The sequence below is a fragment of the Phyllostomus hastatus genome, unplaced genomic scaffold, assembly GCF_019186645.2.
Source record: "Phyllostomus hastatus isolate PE091 unplaced genomic scaffold, TTU_PhHast_1.1 phas_contig_80, whole genome shotgun sequence".
NCBI lineage: Eukaryota > Metazoa > Chordata > Mammalia > Chiroptera > Phyllostomidae > Phyllostomus > Phyllostomus hastatus.
This window is the reverse complement of record NW_025333960.1, coordinates 27,519,110-27,542,880: the sequence shown is the minus strand read 5'-3', so window position 1 is coordinate 27,542,880 and position 23,771 is coordinate 27,519,110. Positions and strand designations below refer to the sequence as shown.

Sequence of the window (23,771 nt, the reverse complement as noted above, 5' to 3'; positions counted from 1 at the left end):
TCTGCTGCTTGGCTCTCTTCTTCCTACTGACTTTGTCTCACATTTTATGCACTTTGGTGAAAGCAAATAACTAGTGAGCCAACGGGCAAGTTCTAAGATGGAAGATTTCATACATCTGTTTTTTCTTCTTCATTCCAGTTATGCCGTACAACAGTGCCCACCACTGCGTTGTGGAGGTAGAGAATTTCTTGTTTGTGTTGGGCGGAGAGGACCAATGGAACCCTAATGGTAACTATTGAACAACGTAATAGTGGCTGCTCCATGTGTGTTCAGTGAAAGGCACCGGCAACAGTCCATCACGTAATTACTGGGGAGAGTATGTATTTGTGCAGCAGGGACCAGCGAAGTAGTCAGTGAAGTGGGCTGACGATTGGAGGGAGGGTCAATCACTGAGCTCGCAGAGGACTACCCAGCAGAGCATTCACTCACTGACTGCCTGGGGATTTAGCTTCGCACTGACGCCCCAGCCCCTCTCCTGATCTGTCCCTTGAGGAATGCCACAGCGCAGGCACGGACTCCCTAGAGGCAGGTGGCAAGCTGTAGCTACTTAGAATTCTCACCACCTTCTCCACCACTCTTCTCCCATTTTACCAGTGCAATAATGCAGTTTCAATAATTAAGCATTATCTGCAGTCACACTGCACATAACCTTCGCTGAAGTTCTTTTGCAACATTTATTACTTCGAGTTGTCCCACCGTTTCAAGAGCTTCTCTCAGAGATCATCCACCATCCTCCCTGTTGATGGGATCACTACGTAAACTTATCACAAAGAGAAATCAAACACTTTAATACATTTCCCAAGCCAAACACAGGGAGAACATTGTGCCTTGCAGAACATGTGAAATTATCAAGATATTTTTGGAAAGCTTGCACGTGAAGGAAGAGTTGCTGTTGTAGCCTTCTGTGTAACAGAGATAATTATGACTGAGAAACCATAAAACAGCTTGCAGGTACACATTTTTACTTTAAAACCCCAGAACATCCAGATGAAATTACATATACTGCATATATTTTATTGTGAATGCTCTCTTTCAGCATCTGCACCAAGGCAAATTATAGAAAATTGTTACATCTGTTCACTCTAGAAAATCTTAAAGGAAAACAACCCAGGCCACCCTCCAGGAACACTTCTTTAAAGCAAGTGAGGGACACATTCCTTCTCAAGACCTGCAGTTTCATTGGTCCATGTCTTTAATGGTTGGAAAGGAGACAGTTCCTGGGCTTTGTGAGAAACAGATTTGGAACAGGAGCAAAAATTATATGCAGCATCTCTGCTCTAACTTATCTTTTAAATAATGGACTTCACGTTACCAAAACACTGGAATACGTACAATGTCCTGCAAACTCCCCATTTACTGTTGAATCTGTTTTAGATTAAAACTAACCCATAACCCATGGCCCTGTTTCTGATGGTTGTGCTCTCTCAGCCCATCGCTCTTCCCAGGTGGAATGAGCCTCTGTCAAAATACCAGTCTCGACGCCACAACTCAGTGTACACAGAGCTTGACGGACCGACCATTCCTACGAGACAGACCTTAGTCAACAACATAGAAAACCTGTTCCCTAGGTTCACACCACACCCCCCCCCACCAGTGACTTGTAACTGCTTTCTGTTCAACTTCTATTGAACACACAAGCTCAGAGGATTAGGTCAGGGAATTAGGGAAGAGTTAATAGATATATTCCTCCCTCTACTCTAGAAAATCAAGATTTTATCTTTGAGTTAATGTTCCCATAAACCTGTGTCCTAGGACCTCACTGATTTGCCTTCCTCCACCCCTGAGGAGAACAGCAGTTTGCTTTAAAGCCCTTGGTGAATATGCTGTGAGAAAGACTGTTGAACGCACTGCACTGCATTTCCTGTAGGCATGCCTGTCACCCCCCAACATGCCCCACGTGAAGACACCCTCTTGTCAGACCGAAGCACTGAGTCACTTTTGAAAATTGTGACTAATGCTATTCCTGTGATTGAATGCGTATGTTTGCTTTTGCTACAGCCACTAAGAGGCTCAGAATTGAATTTTAGTACTTTTAGCCTCAGTATGGGCCTGGAGGCTCACTCCCTCTTTCTGTGAGGCCCTTTTTAAAACCTGCTTCCACCTGCAACGCTAAGCCATGCTTCCCTGGCTTGTTTGGCATGCGGAGTCATTTAGTACAGATCTGAGAAATTGCTGGCGAACCACTGATTGGCCCTCCTTTATAAACAGAGGAGAATTGTTCCCTGTGAGGCAGGCAGACCTTCTTGTCAGTCAGTCAGTCCTTGGCTGACGCCTTCTCCCAGGTGGGGGACGAGGGCGAGCCAGGAGGTAGCCTGTTCCGCTGAGGACAATTCTCCAGGGTGGGAGCAGCTGCGACCATGAGTGCCAGCACTCACAGCAGGTAGGAAAGGGGGGCACCAGTCTAGTGAAGACATCTGGACCAGGAACCAAAACACACATTCACCACAATCCCTTCAATATTTTCCTTGTAGCTTCATATACCACACATCTGGTAAACCATAGTTAACTCTTTTTAGCATCAGTAGTAATATATATGGAGCACTAATTTTTGCTGGGAACTTTGCTGAGCACTCACCTTATCGTTTCACATCATCCTCACACCTATCCCGTGAGGCCCAGTCCATGGTTGCTCTAGTTCTACCATCAGGAGATTAAGCCTGAAGAGGTTAAAGAACTTGCTAGGACACACAGCTTGCGAGAAGCTGAGCTGATTTACTGGAGGTCTGTCTGACTTCAGGGCCCTAGTTTTCAAACCATGACACTACACTGCCTTCCCAGACAAACATTTGTATTTGGATAGATATGAAACAACAGTCATTTTTCCATTGTTCTTGTGAAATTAAATCCTTATTGTATCACAATGGCCAGTGGTTCTCACTCTCTTAGAAAAAAAATCTCTTCATTATTCCCCAGCTAGGAAACCAAAAAGGAACTCAATCATCTCAAAAATATGGGATTTTCATATTATAATACCTTCTGCAATCAAAAAGTAAGCATTTGATACCAAAATGTATAAAGAATAATAATCCCCAAGAAAACATATAACATGCTTTAATTTCATTTCTGGCAGGGAGGAAAAATTAAAAACCCATAGGTTGAAATATTACATATATGTCAGTTCCAAAGATGGAATCTTCTTAAGTTAAACTTTAGTTCTTATGAAATGGTGCCTGAGATGTATGTCCTTTAATGAAATACAAAATTGTAAATTTCAGTATCTGCTCATAAAACACAAATAGGTACTTGTAAAACACAAATTTATTTTATTTATTGATTGTCGTGATTATAAGACCAAAATTTGAAGTTTTAAAACATGTTACTGGGAATATACACAGGATATAAATATTTTCAACTTAGCCCTATATACTAACTCCTATTAACATCCTTCATGTCATTAGTGACAGAAATGAGTTATAATAGTCTAATATAGATGCACATATTCTGTCAGAGCCCCAGCTTACAGAGAACAAATTTCCGTTTGTCACTTCCTGATGACTGACTCCCAAAATACTGCTCATGGGGCATTTCCTTTCCCTCTCACTTTCTTCCATTCCACCTCTGACTGGAAACTGCCGCCCCTGGCTCCATTTCACCCCTCACCTAAGTAACATTCAGCAGTGAGCACAAAGGAAAAAGGACTCATAGACATGGACAACAGCGTGGTGACTGCTGGCGGGGGGCGGGGGGCGCAGGGGAAGGAGGGTATAAGGGGACTAAATGGTAATGGAAAAAATACAATAATGATTAAATTTTTAAAAAAATTTAAAAAATAGAACTTTTTAACAGACTCATAAAAAATGGTGTCTGGTGGCAGGGAATCACCACAGAAAGAGAAGAAAAGGAAGAAGAGTTAGGAAAAAATGGGAAAGATGAGAAAAGACTAAAACAGTGAAGAATAATCCAAAACCCCACTGGACGTGGCCACCACTCTGAAGCTGCTAATAGGGTCTCATTAGAAGCCACAAGGATGGAGTGAAGAACCTCATTTAATCTCACCTCCTTCATTCCACCAAACTCATTCCCTCTGAGGTTCATTGTGCCCCTTGCACGTCCCTTGCCAACTCCAGAATGTCTTCCTTCTTCTTAGCTCCCCAGTCACTCCTTGCCCCTTTGGGCACCATTTACCCTGCCTCTGGAAACTTTCTTTATCTTGCATGCATATCACACCAGACCCTGCTTAGCCTTTTCTCTGATAGAAAGCTATGACCATTACCACCAGAGACAAACATTCCAGCTCCTACCACCACTGTTCAGCATGTGAAGCCACTCTTGGCCCCATTACAGAGAGGAAGCAGATGTCTTCTTCCAAATGGAAATTCTAAACAAAATTTCATTGAGAAACATTCTTATATATGGTGGATGTGTTCTGCATTCCTACTAATAGCATTAATCTTCAGATGCATTTTGGAATTAACTTTGGAACCTACAGGGTTAATGATTGCAAAATCTACGGACTCCCTTATAAACCAACTCTAGACCTAATTATTTCTTGAGTTGGAGCCTCTCTTTGTGGAATCTGAATCTTTTGGATTACTCTCAATCCAAGAACTCTTAACTCTTTCTGTACTCCCCAAATAAAACTTAAGTTGCCACCTAACCAGGTCATCCAAACCCTCCCACGTGATCCTTGGAACTCATGATCTCACATCAACAAAATCCCAATAGTCCTTGAACTCTCCTCTGAATGCTTCCTCCCACTTTTCTAGTCATAACCTGGCTATTTCCCCAGCCACCCTCTCTAATGGGGACCTGGTTTTCCAACCTTCCCATTCTTCTTGTTGTTGGAGGCAGGGAGCTTTTTGACTTACTCTTAATTGTCAGTCCCACACTCTTAAAACTCATCACTTTAAAGTATGTCTCCAGATTATACCACCTGCTGACCCTTTGGGGGGCAGCTATCCACTGTTTTCCTGATAATACCACCACCTTCACTTGACCCCACTGCTTTCTCATTGTCCATCATCCTCTCCTGCTTTTATTCCCCTCCTCACTCTTACTGCCTGTCCCTATAAGCAATCACTCTAACGCACACACCAGCAATCCTCGTGTCCATCTCCTTCTGTTATACTTACCTACTAACGCTTTGATCCTGGTTAAATCCACTCTTTTCCACCTTGCCCCTGCCCCTGAGTGACTAAATGTGGATATAGAAAGCCAACAGCCACTCTGACTACTAATAAACCATGTTGATTACTAACCAACTCCACTTAATTTTCCTGGTCAGTGCAGTCTCCCTCCCTCTAGGTTAACTATTCCACACCTTCTCTCAAACAAATGCCTTTCTCCAAAACCTCCCTCCTCCCTTGAAGGGGATAGGCTATCTTCTTAGTTCAATTACAATAGAAGCAATTAGAGGATGAAAATCTTTATCTTGCTACTACCAAATCTATTCATTTATTACTATATCCTTTCTCCTGTTATTGTTTCTGCTCCACTCTAAGGCCTATTCTTCATTCCCTCTTGCTTGTTTAAGCACCTTTCAATACTCCCAAACTTAAGAGAACAAACAAACCAATAAAAGCTTCTCTGGATGCGGCATCCTCCATCTATAATCTTACTTTTATGGCAGAAGTTCTAAAATGTATTCTCCACCCTCTTTTCTCTGCTTTCTCCCATTTCCGTCACCCTGGAGCAGTCCCCACTCAGGCCTTCCTCCCCACCCTCCCATTGGCACGACATTGGTGCAGCCACCACCAGCCTCCATGCCGCCAAATCTTCTGGCCAGTTCTCAGATGCTAATACCCCATTTTGAAACACTATTTGACAAGGCTTCCAAAGTACCACACTTTCCCTTCTATCTCTGCCAATTTCTTTTCTTTGCTACTTTTCCTTCTGTCCCAGGGCTAATTCCCAGGATTTACATTACCTTCCATTTGCATACCCTCTCCCTAAAGGGATTTCATTCTATTCTATGACTTTAAATAATATTTCTGGAATAATAGCCTCCAAATTTGCACCTATAGCCTCATTTAGCCAGTGTCCTTCCAAATACTTCCACTTTGAGATCCCATAGGCTTTGCAAGGTTAAGTCCAAAACAGAACTCACGACTTATCTCCCCAACCTGCAAACTAATCCTGCCTGGTCTTCCCCACCTCTAAAATCCAGGTTTTGAGTTACTCAGGCTAAAAACCTGGCAAACTTCCTTATTTAAATCCCTTTTACTTCATACCAATAATCAATTAGAAAATAATTTTTACTGGTTCCATTCGATAGATCTCAAATCTGACCACTGCCTGCACCTTTATTCAGCTGCCCCCACTTCGAGAGTGGCCCCTCTGTAATCTCCTCTTCACACAGCAGCCAAGGTAATCTTTGTAAAAGATAAATGAGACCATGTTTCTTGACTGCTCAAAACCCTCCAGAGCCTCCCAATTCTTATAACAAGAGGCATAATCCTACACTAGTCCATGAGGCACACTGTTCTGGACCTTACACCTCCCTGACTTCTGTCCAAGTCACTCTAGGATTCTAGCTGGTTTTGAATTCAGGAGCAGCCCAGGGACTTTATACTCACCTGCCACACTGCCTGAGAGGCTCATTCCACAGATATTCCCATGGCTTGCAAAAGGCATCTATGACCATTCTACTTAAACTGGCCTCCCCTCTGTATAGCCTTCCTCTACTTGATAATGTTATATATTTGTTTATTCACTTACCAAAACAGGAATTTAGCCCTTCTTTATAGATAGAAGGTAGAACAATAAGACACATAGTAAATACTAAATATCTAATTGTGCAATTAATAGTTGTGTTTTGTATACATGCCTACGTGAAAATGCGCACACACACATGCACACATTCACTCCTGTTTATTCCCGTGGTCAAATTCAGTACCTATATTTCAATGGGTAGTTACACATATATGGATAAAAGGCAGACTTTTAGAGTTAAGACTTCAGGTGCTTTAGATGATTGTCATCAGGTGCTACACAGGAAATGAGATGCACTCTTTGGCTTCCATTTCTTGGTGGCAACCTGTATGCAAAATGAATACTTTTCAAGCCTCAGAGGCATTACTGTACTTATTAGGTTCAACGGAGGAGATAAGCTGGTTAACCAGCTCTAGGGACTCATGATTCCCATTCAGTGCTTATACCTGCGATAGGTCACAGCAACTGAACTTCCCTCAAATGCACACACAGAACTTACATAGCACAGATTAAAATAAAACTGATTTTCTTAAAACTCCTATTGTAGTGATAGCTGTTATTTCCCTGGAGAGAGGGTGAACTCTACCACTGCTAGAACACTTGGTTCATTAAAAAAAATCAAACAAAAACAACCCTCTAATCAGACATATCATGCAGGGAATTCTCTGGAACTGATTATTTATAGGCAATAACTTCATATGTTTAAAGCATAAAACCCCCCAAACCCAGAAAGTTTTACCCTAACTTTGGGATAAAAGTAGTTTGATAAACATACTAGCTTTTATTATTATGGTTGATTTATTTTTATTCTAACTCATTTTTTCTTAAAAAAGGACAAAGGAGAGGTAAGAAAAAAAGGAAATGCATTGGAGGTAGCTTATTCATCCTTCTATTGACTTTATCAGTTCTCAGACCGTGGTAGATGCTCCCTCTGCTTAATTCATCTATTTGTTAAATCTGTGAACAGAGGCATCTTATAAAATACTATTAAGTGTGGAGAGCAACAAAGAAATCTAAGTTTTAAGTGTCTCAAATATATTTTTACAGGAAAACACAGTACCAATTTTGTCAGCCGATATGATCCCCGATTTAATAGCTGGATACAACTCCCACCCATGCAAGAAAGGTAAGTGTTTATTTCTTGTGTCTGAAACATTTGTGGCTGCTTTACAGGAAGCACAGCTGCTGAATGGTTCCATAATAAGGTATGCTAAATGGAACCCATGAGAGACAGATGAGGCAAAATACAAAACTTGGGCCGGCCAATGTAGAATAACTGCCTTATTAACTCAATGGAGAAAAATAATTTAAAAAAGAAGTCAATTATTTATCCTAACATAGGAAGAAAAAAATTCTATGACTTTCTTTAGTACAATTGCATCGAATTTTTTGGCAAGCATAGCTACAATCTCACTGGCTATCCCACTCTCCTTGGTTATGTATGATATATTTAAATCCTATAATTGAAATATAAAACACCATTCTCACAGTGATATGCATTTTGATGCAGAAATTTTAATATTAAAGTTTTCAAGTCTCACTGATTTAAATCCTTTACATCTGCCTCTTCAAATATCTTTCCATCATACATTCAGGAATAGGTCATTTGTTTGCTTTAAAAAAGAAACAGTTTTGCAAGGTGTCCTCTCATTTTTTATGTACAGTGTTTGTCTTACCCAATTCTCCTAGCACCAAAGGACAAGATGACAACTACATTTGTACCTATTTGGCTTTCCTTACTGTTACTTAGGCATGAGGCCGTGTCTTGATATGCCTATGTTAATTCGCATGCTTAGTTTGAACACTTGGTTCTTTTCAAATAATACCTTGACATCCTCGTGAACAAATTATTCTTCAGTATAACAGCAACAATAATCTACAACCTATTTTCTCAATTGAACTATTTAAGAAATAAATATTCTTATTTCTTTGAAGACCCTTCACCTTAAGGTTTCCTTTTATAAGTATTCAATCCAATCAAGTTAGATCCTTAATCATAAATTTCAAGTTAAAAAGAAATTTTCTGATCATACCATTCATTCAAAAATGGACATTACTGCAGGAAGACCATGTATCTCTGCTATTATGAAGAAACTCACTTTCTATTCCAGATAAATAATTAATATGTTCTTTCAGGAAACTAAAAGCTGTGCACTGAAAATAATGAGGCACAATATATTAAAAGGACCCAGACACCTTTAGGAATGTCTAATTCTAAGGTACCCCAAGAAATTATCCTAAGTTAATGTCTTGCCAGACTTCTCAACCTTCCTGTTTGTGTACAGGGATACTTAAAAGCTTCCTGATGTCTCTCCCCTTGTTCTCCTCTTCTGGGAGTTATGTCCTGGTTGCTGTTATTGTAACTGCCATAACTTTACCCTTTAATCAAAACCATTGAAAAAAGTTTTACTTAAACAATCTTTAAAAAATAAACATCAATAATATATTTGAAATGTCAGCATCTCATCACCACAGTCCCCTTTGCTGGGGGCTGTACACCACGATAATTAACCTTCACGCCTTGGGTTTGGGAGGCATAACTCACGTCGCGGTCAATTATTTCACTCTAGAGCCCCTAAGGATGAGAAGTATTGCTGCAAAACCTAATTAGTAATTTTTTTCAAATGTGTATTGTTTACTTGATATTCTGTAATGACATCCTCTGAGGCACTATGGCCTATCATGGCAGGGTCTTACTTAGACAGTTTTTAGCAGCTCATTGACCTGATAAAAAGACCCGCCACGGTCTGACGGCGCCCGGCAGCCACCGTTGACAGGATGGACTGTTTAACGTTTCTTTCTAAGTCATTATGGTATATCATGTCAGGTCCCTAGTAAGAGAAGTTTTTTTTTTTAGATTTAGAACAATCAACTCGATAGACCAAATAAAGAGCTCCTAACAGAGCAGAATGGGAAAAGGCAGATCTCATAGCTGCCCGGTCAATCTTCCAGCTTCGTGTGTCCTGTGGGGTGGTTGACCCAGGCAGCAAGTCATAACTTAAAATGAAATTTTTCTGTCATTGCTGAGCTTCCACTCAAGATCACAAGTATAATCAGTTACCAGCATAGTCTAATTAGTGATTAAACAAAGAAAAACTAAAATATATGAGACAGGCTTCAGATCGGAAAATAATTTTTGTAAACAGTTCATCAAGTTGATTCGGCATTGTATAGGTTCCAAATCAAACTCACCGGAAGTTCTCCACCCCACCCCACATCTGTTAGCTGATTCCAAACTTCCAATCAGTTACCGAACTGATTGAGAATAATAGAAAGAAGTTGTAAAAGACTCTTTTTACAGAGTTTTTTTACAGAGCTGGCTTGACAGATTCCTAAGATAGCTTGCCTAATTAGAACATCCAAACGAGTATAATAAAGTGCAGAATACCATCCAGTTCAGCTGGGAAATGGGCACACGGCCTCTGAACTTCCTCCACCATGGACTCACTCATGAATTGCATTCCTGCTACCTATGAATTTACTGACAGAAATGGTTACACAAAAATATAAATTTAAATGTCATGCAGATGAGTTGTTTGGATTTGATTCTTCACATAGAAGGAGAGGGCAAGAAGAAAAAACTGAATCAATAGAAATGCTTCATTGACTTCAATTTTTTAAATAAAAATAGACATTTTAGTTATTATTCTTATAGAGATCTTACTCCCTAGCTATACTAGGGAAAAAAGGAAACAGAAAAAGCAGTTTAGAGAACAACAACAAAGCATGTGTTTCACAGAGTATGTGAAATCTAGAAGCAAATACATCAGAAATTTTCCCAACTTAACTATTTTGTTTCTAGAAACCTACAGGAAACAATGTGAGAAAATATTCTGTTTGAAAAATCTATTGTTGTTTTTAAGCGGATCATGAAAATAAAAAATTTAAACTGAGATAAGGTTTAATAATTCAATCTCATGCTGTAGGATATAAACCAGCCGCCCTAAGGATAAGAAAGGACTTGTGAAGACATGGGCAATACCCAGGATTCAATGCATGTTTGTAGAAGTTGTATGAGTCCTTTTTAACTTATCTCAATACATTGAATACTGCCTGTGGTGGGGTAGGGGGGCTGTTGTAGGGGGAAGAGATGAAAGATGTAAAATACAAACAGTGTAATCCCTGTTAGTAATCTTAACTTGCTTTTCCAAAAACAGCCTAAATAGCCTAAACCAGGTGTGATCTTCTCATGGAGAGACAGGGCAAGGAACATTCCCAAGGGACCTGGTACAGTAAAATCTGAGCCTCCAGCTAATGTTCACAGTTGCTGACAGACCATTAACCAGTGTTCCTATAATGCATTTCATGAATTCTCACTTTGGGCATGCAAGGGATAAAGGCAGGGGCTCAGACTCTTCACTAGTGGAATTTCTACATAAAAATGCACTTTTTGTCAGGAAGTAAAACCTGCCATGTTGTGTTTTGTCCCCCTCCCATTTGCCCTTAGTTCTTAACAGTGACACTGTGTGGATAGAGCTAGGAGTACACACGGAGCATCCGATTAAGAATGCTTCCACAAAAAAGAGAGAGCTCTGGCAGTCTGACTCAGCGTCACAATGAGGGAGGGAGGAAAAGTAAGAAAATGGCAGCTTGGACTAGATAAAAGGAGTCCACACTTCCAAAGAGAGCTCTTTCTCTTATTCTTCACTATCAAAACTTAAATACAGGGTTTTCATATTTGTCACAACTGATAGACATTTCCTCTTAGAATTATATATAATGCATAGGAGAACTCACCACCATACAACCCACATAGTGCAAATTATGTTAAAATGGCACTTTAGTGAAATTAGTAAAGTATTTCAGAGGCTCCAAGGCCTGTCATAGAGCCATAGAGCAGAGGGACTGATCTACCTTGGGTCAATGGTGAAAAAAAAACACCTATGTACAGATTTTTGTAAACAGGTATCAGTCTTTTCAATGAAGCAGTTTAACTGAGAAGGTAAAATCACCAGTAAAATAATCTTGACTTACCATATTTCATGAGAGAGCCATTGAAATCTGGCTAGAGAAATGAAAGAAACCAGTGGCTCATCTGTATGCACTTAATTTTGCAATCGTTTTTAACCCTAATTTTGTATTTCAGTGAGATTTTACTCCTTGAATAAAGGAAATCCCAAATTGTTTGGGTTTGCATTCCTTTGAAAATCTGATTAAATCGTCCTCAAAAATCTTTCTCCATGCTCTTCCCCAAAATGCACATAGGCAAAACACATGTATACAACTGTTTATTAGAGCTTCAAAAGGGCCTCATGGACTCCTCAGGAGACATGGGCCCAGGTTAACCTCCCTTACTTTATGAAATCTGCCTCTCCTGCTCTTTGTTCTCCTTCCTACTTTTCCCTTCCTCCTTTTTCCATCGTAGTTGTTCATCGCTCCTCTGAACTTTCCACAGCACGTGCAGTTTTCAAAAGCATCAAGAAAATAAAGAAAAAATAGCCAGATATTACTCTAAAATTACTAATAATAGTAACAATTTCAGGACTCTAAAAAATAACTGAACCATATGATCCCACAATCCCACTCTGCACATATGTGCAAAGGAATGGAAATCAGTGTCTGGAAGAGATATCTGCACTCCCATTTCATTGCAGCATTGCTTGCTATAGCCAAGATGTGAAAACAACTTTTTTAACAGATAAACAGATAAAGAAAACATGATGTATGCATATAACAGAACATTATTCAGCCATAGAATTGAAGGAAATGCTACCATTTGAAACCAAAAGTCATTATGCTCAATGAAATAACCCCAATGGGGAAAGACAAACAGTATGTGTTATCACTTATAAGTGGAATTGAAAAAGTGGACATGAAGGAAATAGAGAATAGACCTTCCAGGAGCTAGGAGTGCGGGGAAGGGGAAGTGGTTGATCAGATACAAAATTTCATTTGTAAGAAGAATAAGTTCTGAGGATCTAATTCATGTATAGTGACTGTAGTTCATCCTGTATTGTACGCCTGAAATTTGCTGAGAGTAGATCTTAAGTGTTCTCGTCAAACAAAAAAAAAGGTGGGGGTAACTATGTCAGGTGATGAATGTGTTAATTAACTTCACAGTGGGTATCCTTTTACAATATATGCATATATTAAATCATCACCTTTTACACTTCATAATTGACAAAGGTATTTGTCAATTATACCTCAAAAAAGCTGGAAATACAATAAAATTGAATACATCACCATATATTACATATACTATACATGATAATAAATGATCTACACAAATATTAAAGAACTCAGTGGTCACTTAAAATACAGGGGAGCAAAAGTAGGTTTACAGTTGTAAGAACATGGAATGCAGAGTTTAGTCTTGCACTATTACTTATTTATTAATTATTATATTAGTTTTTTATATTAATGATCTGGTCATTATTTTGTATCCTTACTGATGATTTCTGTTTTAAGTAATGATGACTGGTAATTCAACCAGTGACCAACGAAAGTAGGTACTTACGATACTGTATACCTACTTTTGCCCCACCCCTAAATTACTAAGAAAAATTGATATGCAAATAGTTTTTAAATTTTATTTTCAATTGCATTCAACATTATTTTGTATTAGTTTTAGGTGTGCAGCATAATGGTTGGACAATCATATACTTTATGAAGTATTCCCCCCAGTATTTCAAGTAACCAGCTGGCACCATAGTTATTAAAATATTGTTGACTAAATTCTCTGTGCTTTACTTAACATTCCATAACTATTCTGTAACTATCATTAGTACTTCTAAATCCTTGATCTTTTTCACCCAGCCCCTGAACCCCACCCCACCCACTTTGGCATCCATCAGTCTGTTCTCTGTATCTATATTTTTCTGTTTTGTTTGATTTGTTCTTTAGAGTCCATATATAGGTGAATTCGTATGATATTTGTCTTTCTCTGCCTGGCTTATTTCACTTAGCATAATACCTTCTAGGTCCACCCGTGCTGTTGTAAATGATAAGATTTCATTATTTTTATGGCTGAATAATATTCCATTGCTTCTACCACAGCTTTTTTATCCACTCTTCTACTGATGAGCACTTAAGCTGTTTCCAAATCTTGGCTTTTGTAAAAAACAAAATGCTGCAATGACCATAGAGGTGCATATATTCTTTTGGATTAGTGCTTCAGGTTTCTTAGATATAAACCCAGAAGTGGAATCACTGGGTTAGAAGGCATTTTCATTTTTAATTTTCTGAGGAACCTCTACACTGTTTTCCACTATGGCTTATACACAAATATCTTGATGGCTGGTTTTTAAAAAGTTATTCAGATAATATTAACTGATGGGTCATGAGCATGAACAAAACGGCCGACACCATAACAAACACTTTATATGGGCATTTGCAAATAACCCCGTGTTGTGGAGGAGCAACCTGAGGCTAAGAGGGGTTAAGTAATATGTCAAAGGCCACACACCCAATAAATCTTAGAGCCAAGCAATCTTACTCCTGAGACCAAGCTATTAATTAATCAAGATGCTATATGCTGCTTCCCAGAGGTTTGGGCACTTTGTAAACACAGCCTGGAAAATCTCCAAACCATGTAGGTTTACCTGATTAAAACTTCTGGGACTTCTCACATTACTATTGACATTGCCCAAGAGTCTTAGCATCAATTTTTATGAAGACCATAATTCATCGAACATAAATTATATTCACTAAGAGACTCAGTGCTTAACAATTGCACTTCATCAGTATTGAACCACATGTTATCCTTAAGAACATATAATTATAGTAGTATCAATGAGAAAAAAGAAGCAAAGGGTCAAGGATTTGCTTAAGACTTCAACTTAGTCTAACTCCAAATTTTTGAGTCCTCTTTGAACCTTTATTCTCCCTCAGCTCTCATATCGTATTAGCAACCCAGTCTTATGTCTTCCTTTAAAATATCTTTCTTTCTCTCCTCTTTCCATGTTTTCTACTAAAACTCTAATTTAGGTCCTCAGTACCTCACTCCCACATTACGCTCTACCTCAGAATTGGTCTTCGTGTCTCCAGTCCTTTCAACTCAGCTTGCATCTTTTTCTTTTGGTGGCGTAGTGAGATAATTTGTCAAACAGCTACTAAAAATGTTTGTAAAATGTCTGTAAGAATCAACACGAAACACTACATAGATGAAATCCCTATAATGGATTACATAACAGCAAAATTTCAACAATATACTCAGTTCACAAAAGTGTCTCCATTTGCCATAGTAGTGGGGGGGGGGAGAAAAAAAGATAATTGAAGAAAAATTTTGATGATGTAGTTCTCTTATAAATTGGGAACAATGACCCTTGAAGGACCATAAAGAAAGTGAATGTCAAGATAATTTATTATTGTTACATTATCTACCTCATTTTTTACTTTGTCTTACTGAGCTGTGATATCCTTACAGGGTACCAAATATCCCAAACATTAATGAACACTTTACCAGTGTATCAAAAGCAAGATAAAGAGAGCTAAAACAAAGAGTTGGTGAATTGCTTGCTCCTCTACTGTTACTTTAATATCAGAATGTTACCCAGGCGGGGCAATGATTATGATTACTGTATAAGGTTTCAGCTGGTGAAGGTAGCTATATGAGTGATTTCCAAAGGTTTGCAACCCTTTCTGAGGCTGCTAGGCTTCCTTTCCCTGACCGACCGGGCTCCTTTTGTGATTTACAGTGGGGTTTTTGTTTTCACTGCAGAAGAGCCAGTTTCTATGCATGTCGGTTGGACAAACATTTATACGTTATTGGTGGAAGGAATGAAACCGGCTATTTGTCCAGCGTGGAGTGCTATAACCTGGAAACAAACGAATGGCGTTACGTGTCCTCTTTGCCACAGCCTCTCGCAGCTCACGCAGGAGCAGTGCACAATGGGAAAATATACATTTCAGGCAAGTCTTTCCTCCACATTCTGCTACAAAGTTCAGTTCCAAGGCACGTTCTTGACTTGTATGTATGTTTAATTCCCAGGGGGTGTGCACAACGGAGAATATGTCCCATGGCTATATTGCTATGACCCGGTGATGGATGTCTGGGCACGAAAACAGGATATGAACACAAAACGCGCCATCCACACTTTGGCTGTAATGAATGATCGCTTGTATGCAATTGGAGGAAATCATTTGAAAGGTCTTTTTTTATCACAATAACATTTGCATATCATGTTTCTTGCTAAAGGGGTTTCTCGTTAGATAATCATAGTTAATTTAACCAAGTAAAAACTACGTTGACTGAATAAAATTTACTCTGTGAATTACCAGTACCCTTGGGTGAGCATTTATTTTGGTTCCTCTGCAGATAGGATTATTTTTAAGTTACCACACATGTTAAGGAAATGAATAACGATGTCTACAGAAAATTCAAAGCAGAAAGCATTAACAAATGCAAAAGCACAGACAATTTGTTGTAATGGTGAATTCAGTAAAATAATTTATCCCTTTCATCAAAGTTATAGTAATGAATTTTGTCTAGAAAATTGTTTTCTGTAGAAATCATAAAAACTTTAATCATAGCTGTGCAAAGAAGCTAATATGTGATTTTCCTTAAAGAAAACACTTGGGATTTCTTTTTTTTAAGATTTTATTTATTCACTCTTAGAGAGAGGTAAAGGGAAAGAGAGAGAGAGAAACATCAATGTGTGGTTGCCTCTCATGAGCCCCCTACTGGGGACCTGGCCTGCAACCCAGGAATGTGCCCTGACTGGGAATTGAACCAGCAACCCTTTGATTTGCAGGCCTATGCTCAATCCACTGAGCTACACCAACCAGGGCAACACTTGGAATTTCATGTCTAAATTTTGAATTATCTCTTTAAAGAACTATCTATAATTTTCAAATTTTTCTATTTGCTTTTTTAAATTAAAAAAATTAAATCATAATATTTTAGAACTGTGTCTTGGTTCCTTTTCTTCTCCATATTTGTATATGCCTATAACCTTTTGTAGTCTATGTGCATGTATGTAACTTTAAGTGCATTCACATAACCCTGAATTTGATAGAAAAGCAGAGAGATGTATAATATTGAGAATGTTAACTGCTCTGGGCCTCAGTCTCCTCATCTGAAAATGGAGAAACTGGTCTGGCTGGCCTCTCAACTCTCCTGCAGCTCTGACCTTCCATAACCCTTGAAATTGAAATAAAGGAAAACTAGGCCATCTGGGTATGGTAGATAAGGCCCATCTGTGCATCATTTTTCAATTAGATACCATCTTTAAAAATGGGTTAGACAGTGACATTTTTCTTTTTCTTAAATACATAATCACCCCTGAATATAATAAAGGCCAGACAAGTATTCTTTTAATGTAAATTCATCCACGTCCATATTGAGTCAGAAAGGTCATTTTCCTGGTCTATGCCTGCTGCTCACCTTAGAGCTCTCCCTGCAGAACAGGATCGCCTTTACTGCTGCGACTGTTGCCTTTGATGCTTTTTCTCTTCCACTGGTGCTTCTTCCTGTCAACCCATAAAGGCAACCCATGCCTTTACATCAACATGTTTTGTATTAACTTTGCAGTTTTTGCATTGAAATATGATTTCTGCTAGTTTCTTTGTACAAGAATGCCTTACTATTTATGGTTATACTTGGACAGAAAAGGTTTGGGTAATGCCCTAAATGAAAACTAGCATGCACACATCAAATTAGGCTGGCTCAGGGAGGCAATGTGGCATAGAGGACAGAGTGTGGGTATTGCCTCTAAGCTTGGGCCTGAATCCCAGCTCTGCACTTGCAGCTGAGTGGGCTGACTCACGGCACTTAATCTCATGTCTGTAAACAAGGGGTAGTGATCCTTTCTTTGGCAGTTGTGAGGATTACAGTCAACAAATGTAAAATGTTTACTTGGTCCAGAGAAAGCACACATATTCTCATATGGTACCACTAGAACCTTAGAACCAGGAATTTGCCCAAATCCTCATTGGAAGTATATATGCTTCAAAAAATGTTTTATCAACTATCTTAATGGTAAAGGGAAGGGATATACCACATAACTGCAGTAAACACATTAATCTGTTGTTCCAAAATCTACATGACTTACTTTATGTAAAAAGTATGTGGCCCAAAATATTCTGTCTGCCTCTTCAAAAATGAAAATCTTTTTACTTTTTGGTCTACCTTTTCAATTAATGTGAACAGTTCAGTGTGTTGTTTTAATTATATTATATGCCTTGTAATTGTCAGCTAGCAAACATCTATACCGTGCATTTAACTAGGGAAAAAATCATGAAAGATTTCGTTTGCTCAGTGACCATGAAGCCCCAACCTCAGATTTTTGACTCCTTAAATTAAAGGCAAGGACCCAATAGAGTCCAGTAACCTCAATTGTTCACTGTGACCTAGCGACTGCCCCAGCCACAAAGAAACTTGATCAGAAGTGAAAAGGGAAGCCCTTCGGTGAGAGTTAGCCCCCTACTCAAAACCTTGATCCTTGGTGGATACTGGAGACAGTTCACATCATCATAGTTATTTATAAATAGTCAGGCTGTGAAAAAGATAAAATATGCTGAACAAAAAGTTTTAATTAACTAAAACATTTTAAGAGAATTAACTACTCATTTAAGAAAAGCAATATAGTTTCATCTGCAAAAGTGTGAACTTCACAGCCTGTTCACTTGGATTCAGATCTCGGCCCTATTGCCCTGGCTGGCATAGCTCAGTGAATTGAGCTTGGGATGCGAAGCAGGCATTGCAGGTTCAATTCCCAGTCAGGGCACATGCCTAGGTTGCAGGCCATGGCCCCCTGCAACTGCACATTGATGTTTCTCTCTCTCTTTTTCTCTCTCCCTTCCCTCTCTAAAAATAAATAGGTAAAATCTTTAAAAAAAAATCTCAGCCCTATCGATATATTTACTGGCCATGTGACTGACTCAAGTTATTAACCCTCTCTGTCCCTCAGTTTCCTCATCTATAAAGTGAATATAATTGTGTAACTATCTAATAGGATGACTGACAGGATTAAATGAGTTCATTTATGTAAAGCACTTTATAAGCTACAAAATGCTTGCTTTAACTATAATTATTTTAAACCCTTTAAAAAGGTTTTAAAAAAACCAGTTTTTAATAAGATCTACCCCCATATAATCAACCAATGACATCTAGTCAGGTATTGTTGCTTTGAATTAATCTAAAACATCCAGAATTGGGTTGTTTGTTTGTTTTATATCTTTCTGACATATGTCCTCATTTCATCAGTAGATTTATATATTTTTGCCTTAAAGACACAATTATCTGCTTTTTGGCTCTAGACCTTTTTTTAAAAAGAAGCCCTAGCCTTAATTTGGGACCATGAGAGTTTATTCTTCTGTAATTTCATTTTTCTATGTCACTTAGGTTTCTCTCACCTTGATGTAATGCTTGTGGAATGCTATGACCCAAAAGGGGACCAGTGGAACATTCTCCAGACTCCCATTTTGGAGGGACGAAGTGGTCCTGGCTGTGCGGTGCTTGATGACAGCATTTACCTTGTGGGAGGCTACAGCTGGAGCATGGTATGTACCCACAGTGAACTGCTCCTCCTTCTTTTTCTTTGTGCTTCCTCTTTGTTTCCCTCAAAATGTGTTATCACCCATGCACATACCTTTTAAGAGTATCATGCTTATATGCAAAGAGCAAATTACTTTAAGTAATAGAATCAGTGTGGTTGCTGTGGACCTGGTTTGCTCCTGGATCAACTGTATCATGAAATGGGTGAGGTCTCTGGTTCTCTCCCTTCTCCATGCTTTTGCAATTACGGCTTTCCAACTGACAGTCAAACTAATCTGGTTTTACTGATGTTGTTTTGAAATTGTTTGAACTGTAGAGTCTTAAAAGTTTTTGGCCAGTAAGGTATGAAAACAGAAATCAGTTGTTCAATATCTGCAAATTCCATTTAGGATATGTAATTTGCCATTGCGTTGCACTTTTCTCCCCTCTTAGCATTAAAATTTCCAAACATACACCAAAATTGAGAGTACTGTAGGCCTTGTTAACGTGCCATCCAACTTCAATATCCATCAACATTTTGTCATCCTTAATTTCATTTATTCTTTCTTTTTTTACTTTTATAAATAACTGTTTATGTTTTTATTGTTGTTCAATTACAGTTGTCCCATTATCCTCCCACAAATCTCCCCCACCCTACCCATGTATCCTTTCTTCAAAAAAATTTTACTGAAGTAATTTCTAGACATCATATTATTTTTTGTAAATGTGTCAGTAGTTATCTTTTTAAAAATCATTCATTTATGTAAACACATGGTCATTATCATATCCAATAAAATTAACAACAATTTCTTTATATCTAATCTATATTTAAACTTCTGTTCATTGAAAAAATGTATTTTTCAAATCAATATGTTAAAACAGGTCTCACTTGTATCAGTTATCACCTCTTACAGATTTCCTGCAGACTGGAACATTATCCCTGTCCCACCTCATGTTCCACACCATTGACTTGTTGAAAAGCAGGGTCAGTTATCACAGGATATCCAGCACTCGGTTATTAGCTAATGACTTCCTGTGGTGTCATTTAAAATCATCTTGCCCCATAGTCCCCATAGACAGGAAGTAAGAGATAAGAGCTTAAGGTCAGCTTTTTCTTAAAAAGAAAATGTTATTTATTTTTGGCAAAAACACTTGAGGAGATGACTCTGTCGTTCAAATTACATCTTATCAGGAGACACATAGGGTCTAGTGGTCTACATAATCACGTTTTAAATAATGACATCGTATCTTTCCTTATTTATATGTGTTGGTTTTATAAGATTAATTTGTGGTTTCAATAACATGAGTTTTATTTCTTTGGCATCAAATAAGGTTGTTATATAGAGTTTGGGGGGAAGCTTTAAAAAGTTACTAGCTATATGGAGGCAAATATGTATTGACATATATAGCCAGCTATCTGCACACGTGCCTGGTTGCTGGTACGAGTCACTAGCCTCGAGAGCATACACGTTTGGAACTAGACACCAGGGATACACTTTCAGAAAATGATTGTTAGGTTGGTAGGGAATTTTGTTTGTCGCCTATGACAAAAAGAAAGCTGCTTTGGTCTGGGAAGGGAAATGTCATACAAGCACTAGCCCCAGAGGTTGACAAAGAAAACAAGATTTTGTTTGTTTGTTTCTCATGTGGCTGGCCTCTTGAAAATAAATAAATCATGTGGCCTCTTGAACATAAATAAATCAGTGTGGGAAGAAGTCAGCAAGCTTTTATCTCCAGTTTATTTTTAAATGGCTTTGAATCCCAGCTCTAATTCTCTCTACAGCAAAATAAAAATGAAAACATGAGGCAACAATCTAAAATCCAATTTATTTCCATTATTTGACTATTTCAGGTGATTTTTTTAAGTTAAACCAGCAGGGTAATTTCTATTTTTTGGTCAATTATTTTAAGGGATTTATTGATCATCTAGGATGTTCTAGGTACTTGACTTTTATTATTTGTCACACACACACATAAGAGCAGATTTTAAAATCTTGTCAATCTCAAATTTTGCCTTGGATTAAAACAGTTTAAAATCCATTGTTTTCATTTTGAAGTTTTTAAACAAGAGCAGAAAGTTGATACTGTCTTTGCAAGGTGAATGTGATAAATAAGGCTGCCATTGCACTTCTCTGAATATTCATCCCTAAACACTCCCTGTTCTACCATTACAGGGGGCCTACAAGTCATCTACAATATGCTATTGTCCAGAAAAAGGCACCTGGACAGAACTGGAAGGAGATGTAGCAGAACCACTGGCAGGCCCAGCCTGTGCAACAGTTATCCTGCCTGCCTGTGTACCTTACAATAAATAACACCAGGAAACCCTGGGATGAACAGTATTCCTTTCTAGGAAATAATAGCAGGTGACATCACGCTTACAACTAGGAACAGCGCATTTGAATGGTACAGCTGCCGCAACCCACCTTTGGTTGCTGATGATTTACAAATCTCTGCGAAAGCAAAAGACCTGTTCTTGAGCAGATGCGGTCCGTAACTTGGGTCACGGCAAACTTCCTGTGGTGACAAACTCTTCCATTTCAGACTGGTTTTAACTCGTCCCAGCTTTATAAACACTCCTCCCGTGGATCTTAACTTGCAAAAGGAGAAAGATAAAATACAGAAGAGTGCCCTCAGAAGGACCTAAGATCAGTATTGTGCATTGTAGTCTACCCGCATGTGATCTATGTTGAAGTTTTGGGGATATTGTGTTCATGAATGATTCAAAACTGGACCCACTAAAATACTTGCCCTGCATTACGGAAATTGCCACTTGATTTTATATTCCTAACCTGTGGCTACTTCACAGACTCCATAGGCAACACACTCATGGGAATCATATAATATCAAAGAGAAACACTTTCGTACCCGTATGACTTTATTTCACATACCTTCTGCCCTTGCAGCCTCATGGGATCAGAGAAGAGAAGATGCTGGTTCTTATAGCAATTGCTTTCTGCCCTGTCGGCTCCATGCTAACCAAAGTCATCATTTCTGTGTCCTCAGTTTTATCTGAAAGATTAAAACAAAGTACCTGGTGTCACTATTCAGTTCATGGAGGTTTTTTCTTTTTTGCAGTATATAGATAAGTGGTGAACACATCTGTTCTTTGCTTCAAACGGTAGGATTATCAGGCAGTCATACAATATTGTGTTTTCTGTTAGATGACGTATCCGACCCAAACAACCCACAGTGAAAACTGGGAGATTGCTTTCAGTAAATCAGGAACAAAAAGATAAAACAATTTCTTTTAAGTACAGTCCAAGTTGTCCCTCTGTCCTTAAACACACAACTTAAAAGAGACACAGGAGCAAATTATAGCTCCTAACAAATACTTCCCCCTCTTCCTTACCTTGGCTCTAGAAATGGCTTTAGATTTGGCTCTAGAAAAAGCACATGACTTATCCTAATTATTCCCCCAACTCATCATACGTGTTTGTCATCACCAGAGACGCCTGAGCTCAGTTGAGCGAGCCATCGCTAGTTGCCCTTAGGAGCCTGAGGAATTCAGGAACCAAAGATCAGGAGGGCGTGAGAACGTTTCAGTCTGGCCATTTGGAAGAACCAAACTGGCAAGAACATGAATTTGATTTTCAAGCTCTTTGGATCTGGAACAACATCTGTTAGGAGTAAATTAAAAAGCTTAAAATATTTTTAATCACCCGGAGATGTTGTTGAATCCCTCAACAAATGTGTCATTCAAAAGAACACCATGGGGGAAGCCACGGGTTAAACAAGCCTGGTGATAAGCTTCACTGCGGAACATGTCAAGACGGACAGGTGTCCTGGAACCCAGTGCCGTTTCCACAGTCGAGTGCAATCTTCCTTGTTTTTGTATTTATTTGTATGTTCAGATCCAAAGGATCCGCTGTAAAATATATATATAAATATATATCCAGTGCAATTAACTTTCATTTCTTTTTCCTTGAAAGCATATGAATAGAGAGAGAGAGAAAAGTTACGGTACTTTGCGGGAACATCCCAGCTGACATCGCAAAGAGAATGCGGTCTGCTCCAGAACGTTCACCGTCAGCGGTCACCATCCCATCTGGATGTCTCAGTTTATGCAAGGGTATTTGCTTTCCTTAGACTGGTTCTTCATTTATTTTTATTTCTAGCCAACATAAATAAAAGCATTTATGAGAACTATAAGTAAAGCTTTCTGTATTTCAGAGAGACACAACTATTAGAAAGTGAAAAGTGAATAAATAAGTCACAGAGGATGTAAATTTTGTACAGTATTAGAATGTGTAAATGAAGCTTGCTTGGAAGGGGAAAACTTTAAATAAAAACTTTATGTACTAATTCAACTGTCTCTCATATTTCTACTTATAAAGTATATGTATAAATCTCTACATTGGATTGTTTAAATGTTTGTAATAGACAAAGGCCTAATATTTTCATTCTGCAGTATAACTTAACAAGCTTATTCGGCTTCTTGGCAATACACACACACACACACATACATATATACACACATGCACATATATATATAAAATGGACAGTACTAAAAGTTACAGAATGCTTCAGGAAAATGTTGTGAGTTGAATCTGATTTTTCCACTGTAAAACTGTTATAATAATGCATAACTTACCCAATATCTAATAGCTAAATATTTATAGAAATTATTAGAAGCACCATATGTATTAAATAATACTTGTACACTTTCTAAAGAATAAGTGAACCACACATTTATTTTTTTTAG

At 38.4% G+C, this 23,771-nt stretch overlaps 1 protein-coding gene across 1 annotated transcript in view; it reads left to right on the top strand.

The window, feature by feature from the left end:
- Nucleotides 1-23,353, top strand: part of KLHL14 (kelch like family member 14) — a 92,511-nt gene extending 69,158 nt beyond the window's left edge. Inside the window, exons 3-8 of the mRNA XM_045850464.1 lie at nucleotides 139-228; nucleotides 7,699-7,777; nucleotides 15,311-15,501; nucleotides 15,581-15,739; nucleotides 18,935-19,092; nucleotides 21,241-23,353. Of these exons, the coding sequence (XP_045706420.1) occupies nucleotides 139-228; nucleotides 7,699-7,777; nucleotides 15,311-15,501; nucleotides 15,581-15,739; nucleotides 18,935-19,092; nucleotides 21,241-21,381 (818 nt within the window). The 3' untranslated portion in view covers nucleotides 21,382-23,353. The remainder of the gene's footprint in view (nucleotides 1-138; nucleotides 229-7,698; nucleotides 7,778-15,310; nucleotides 15,502-15,580; nucleotides 15,740-18,934; nucleotides 19,093-21,240) is intronic.
- The last annotated feature ends 418 nt before the right edge of the window (nucleotides 23,354-23,771 follow it).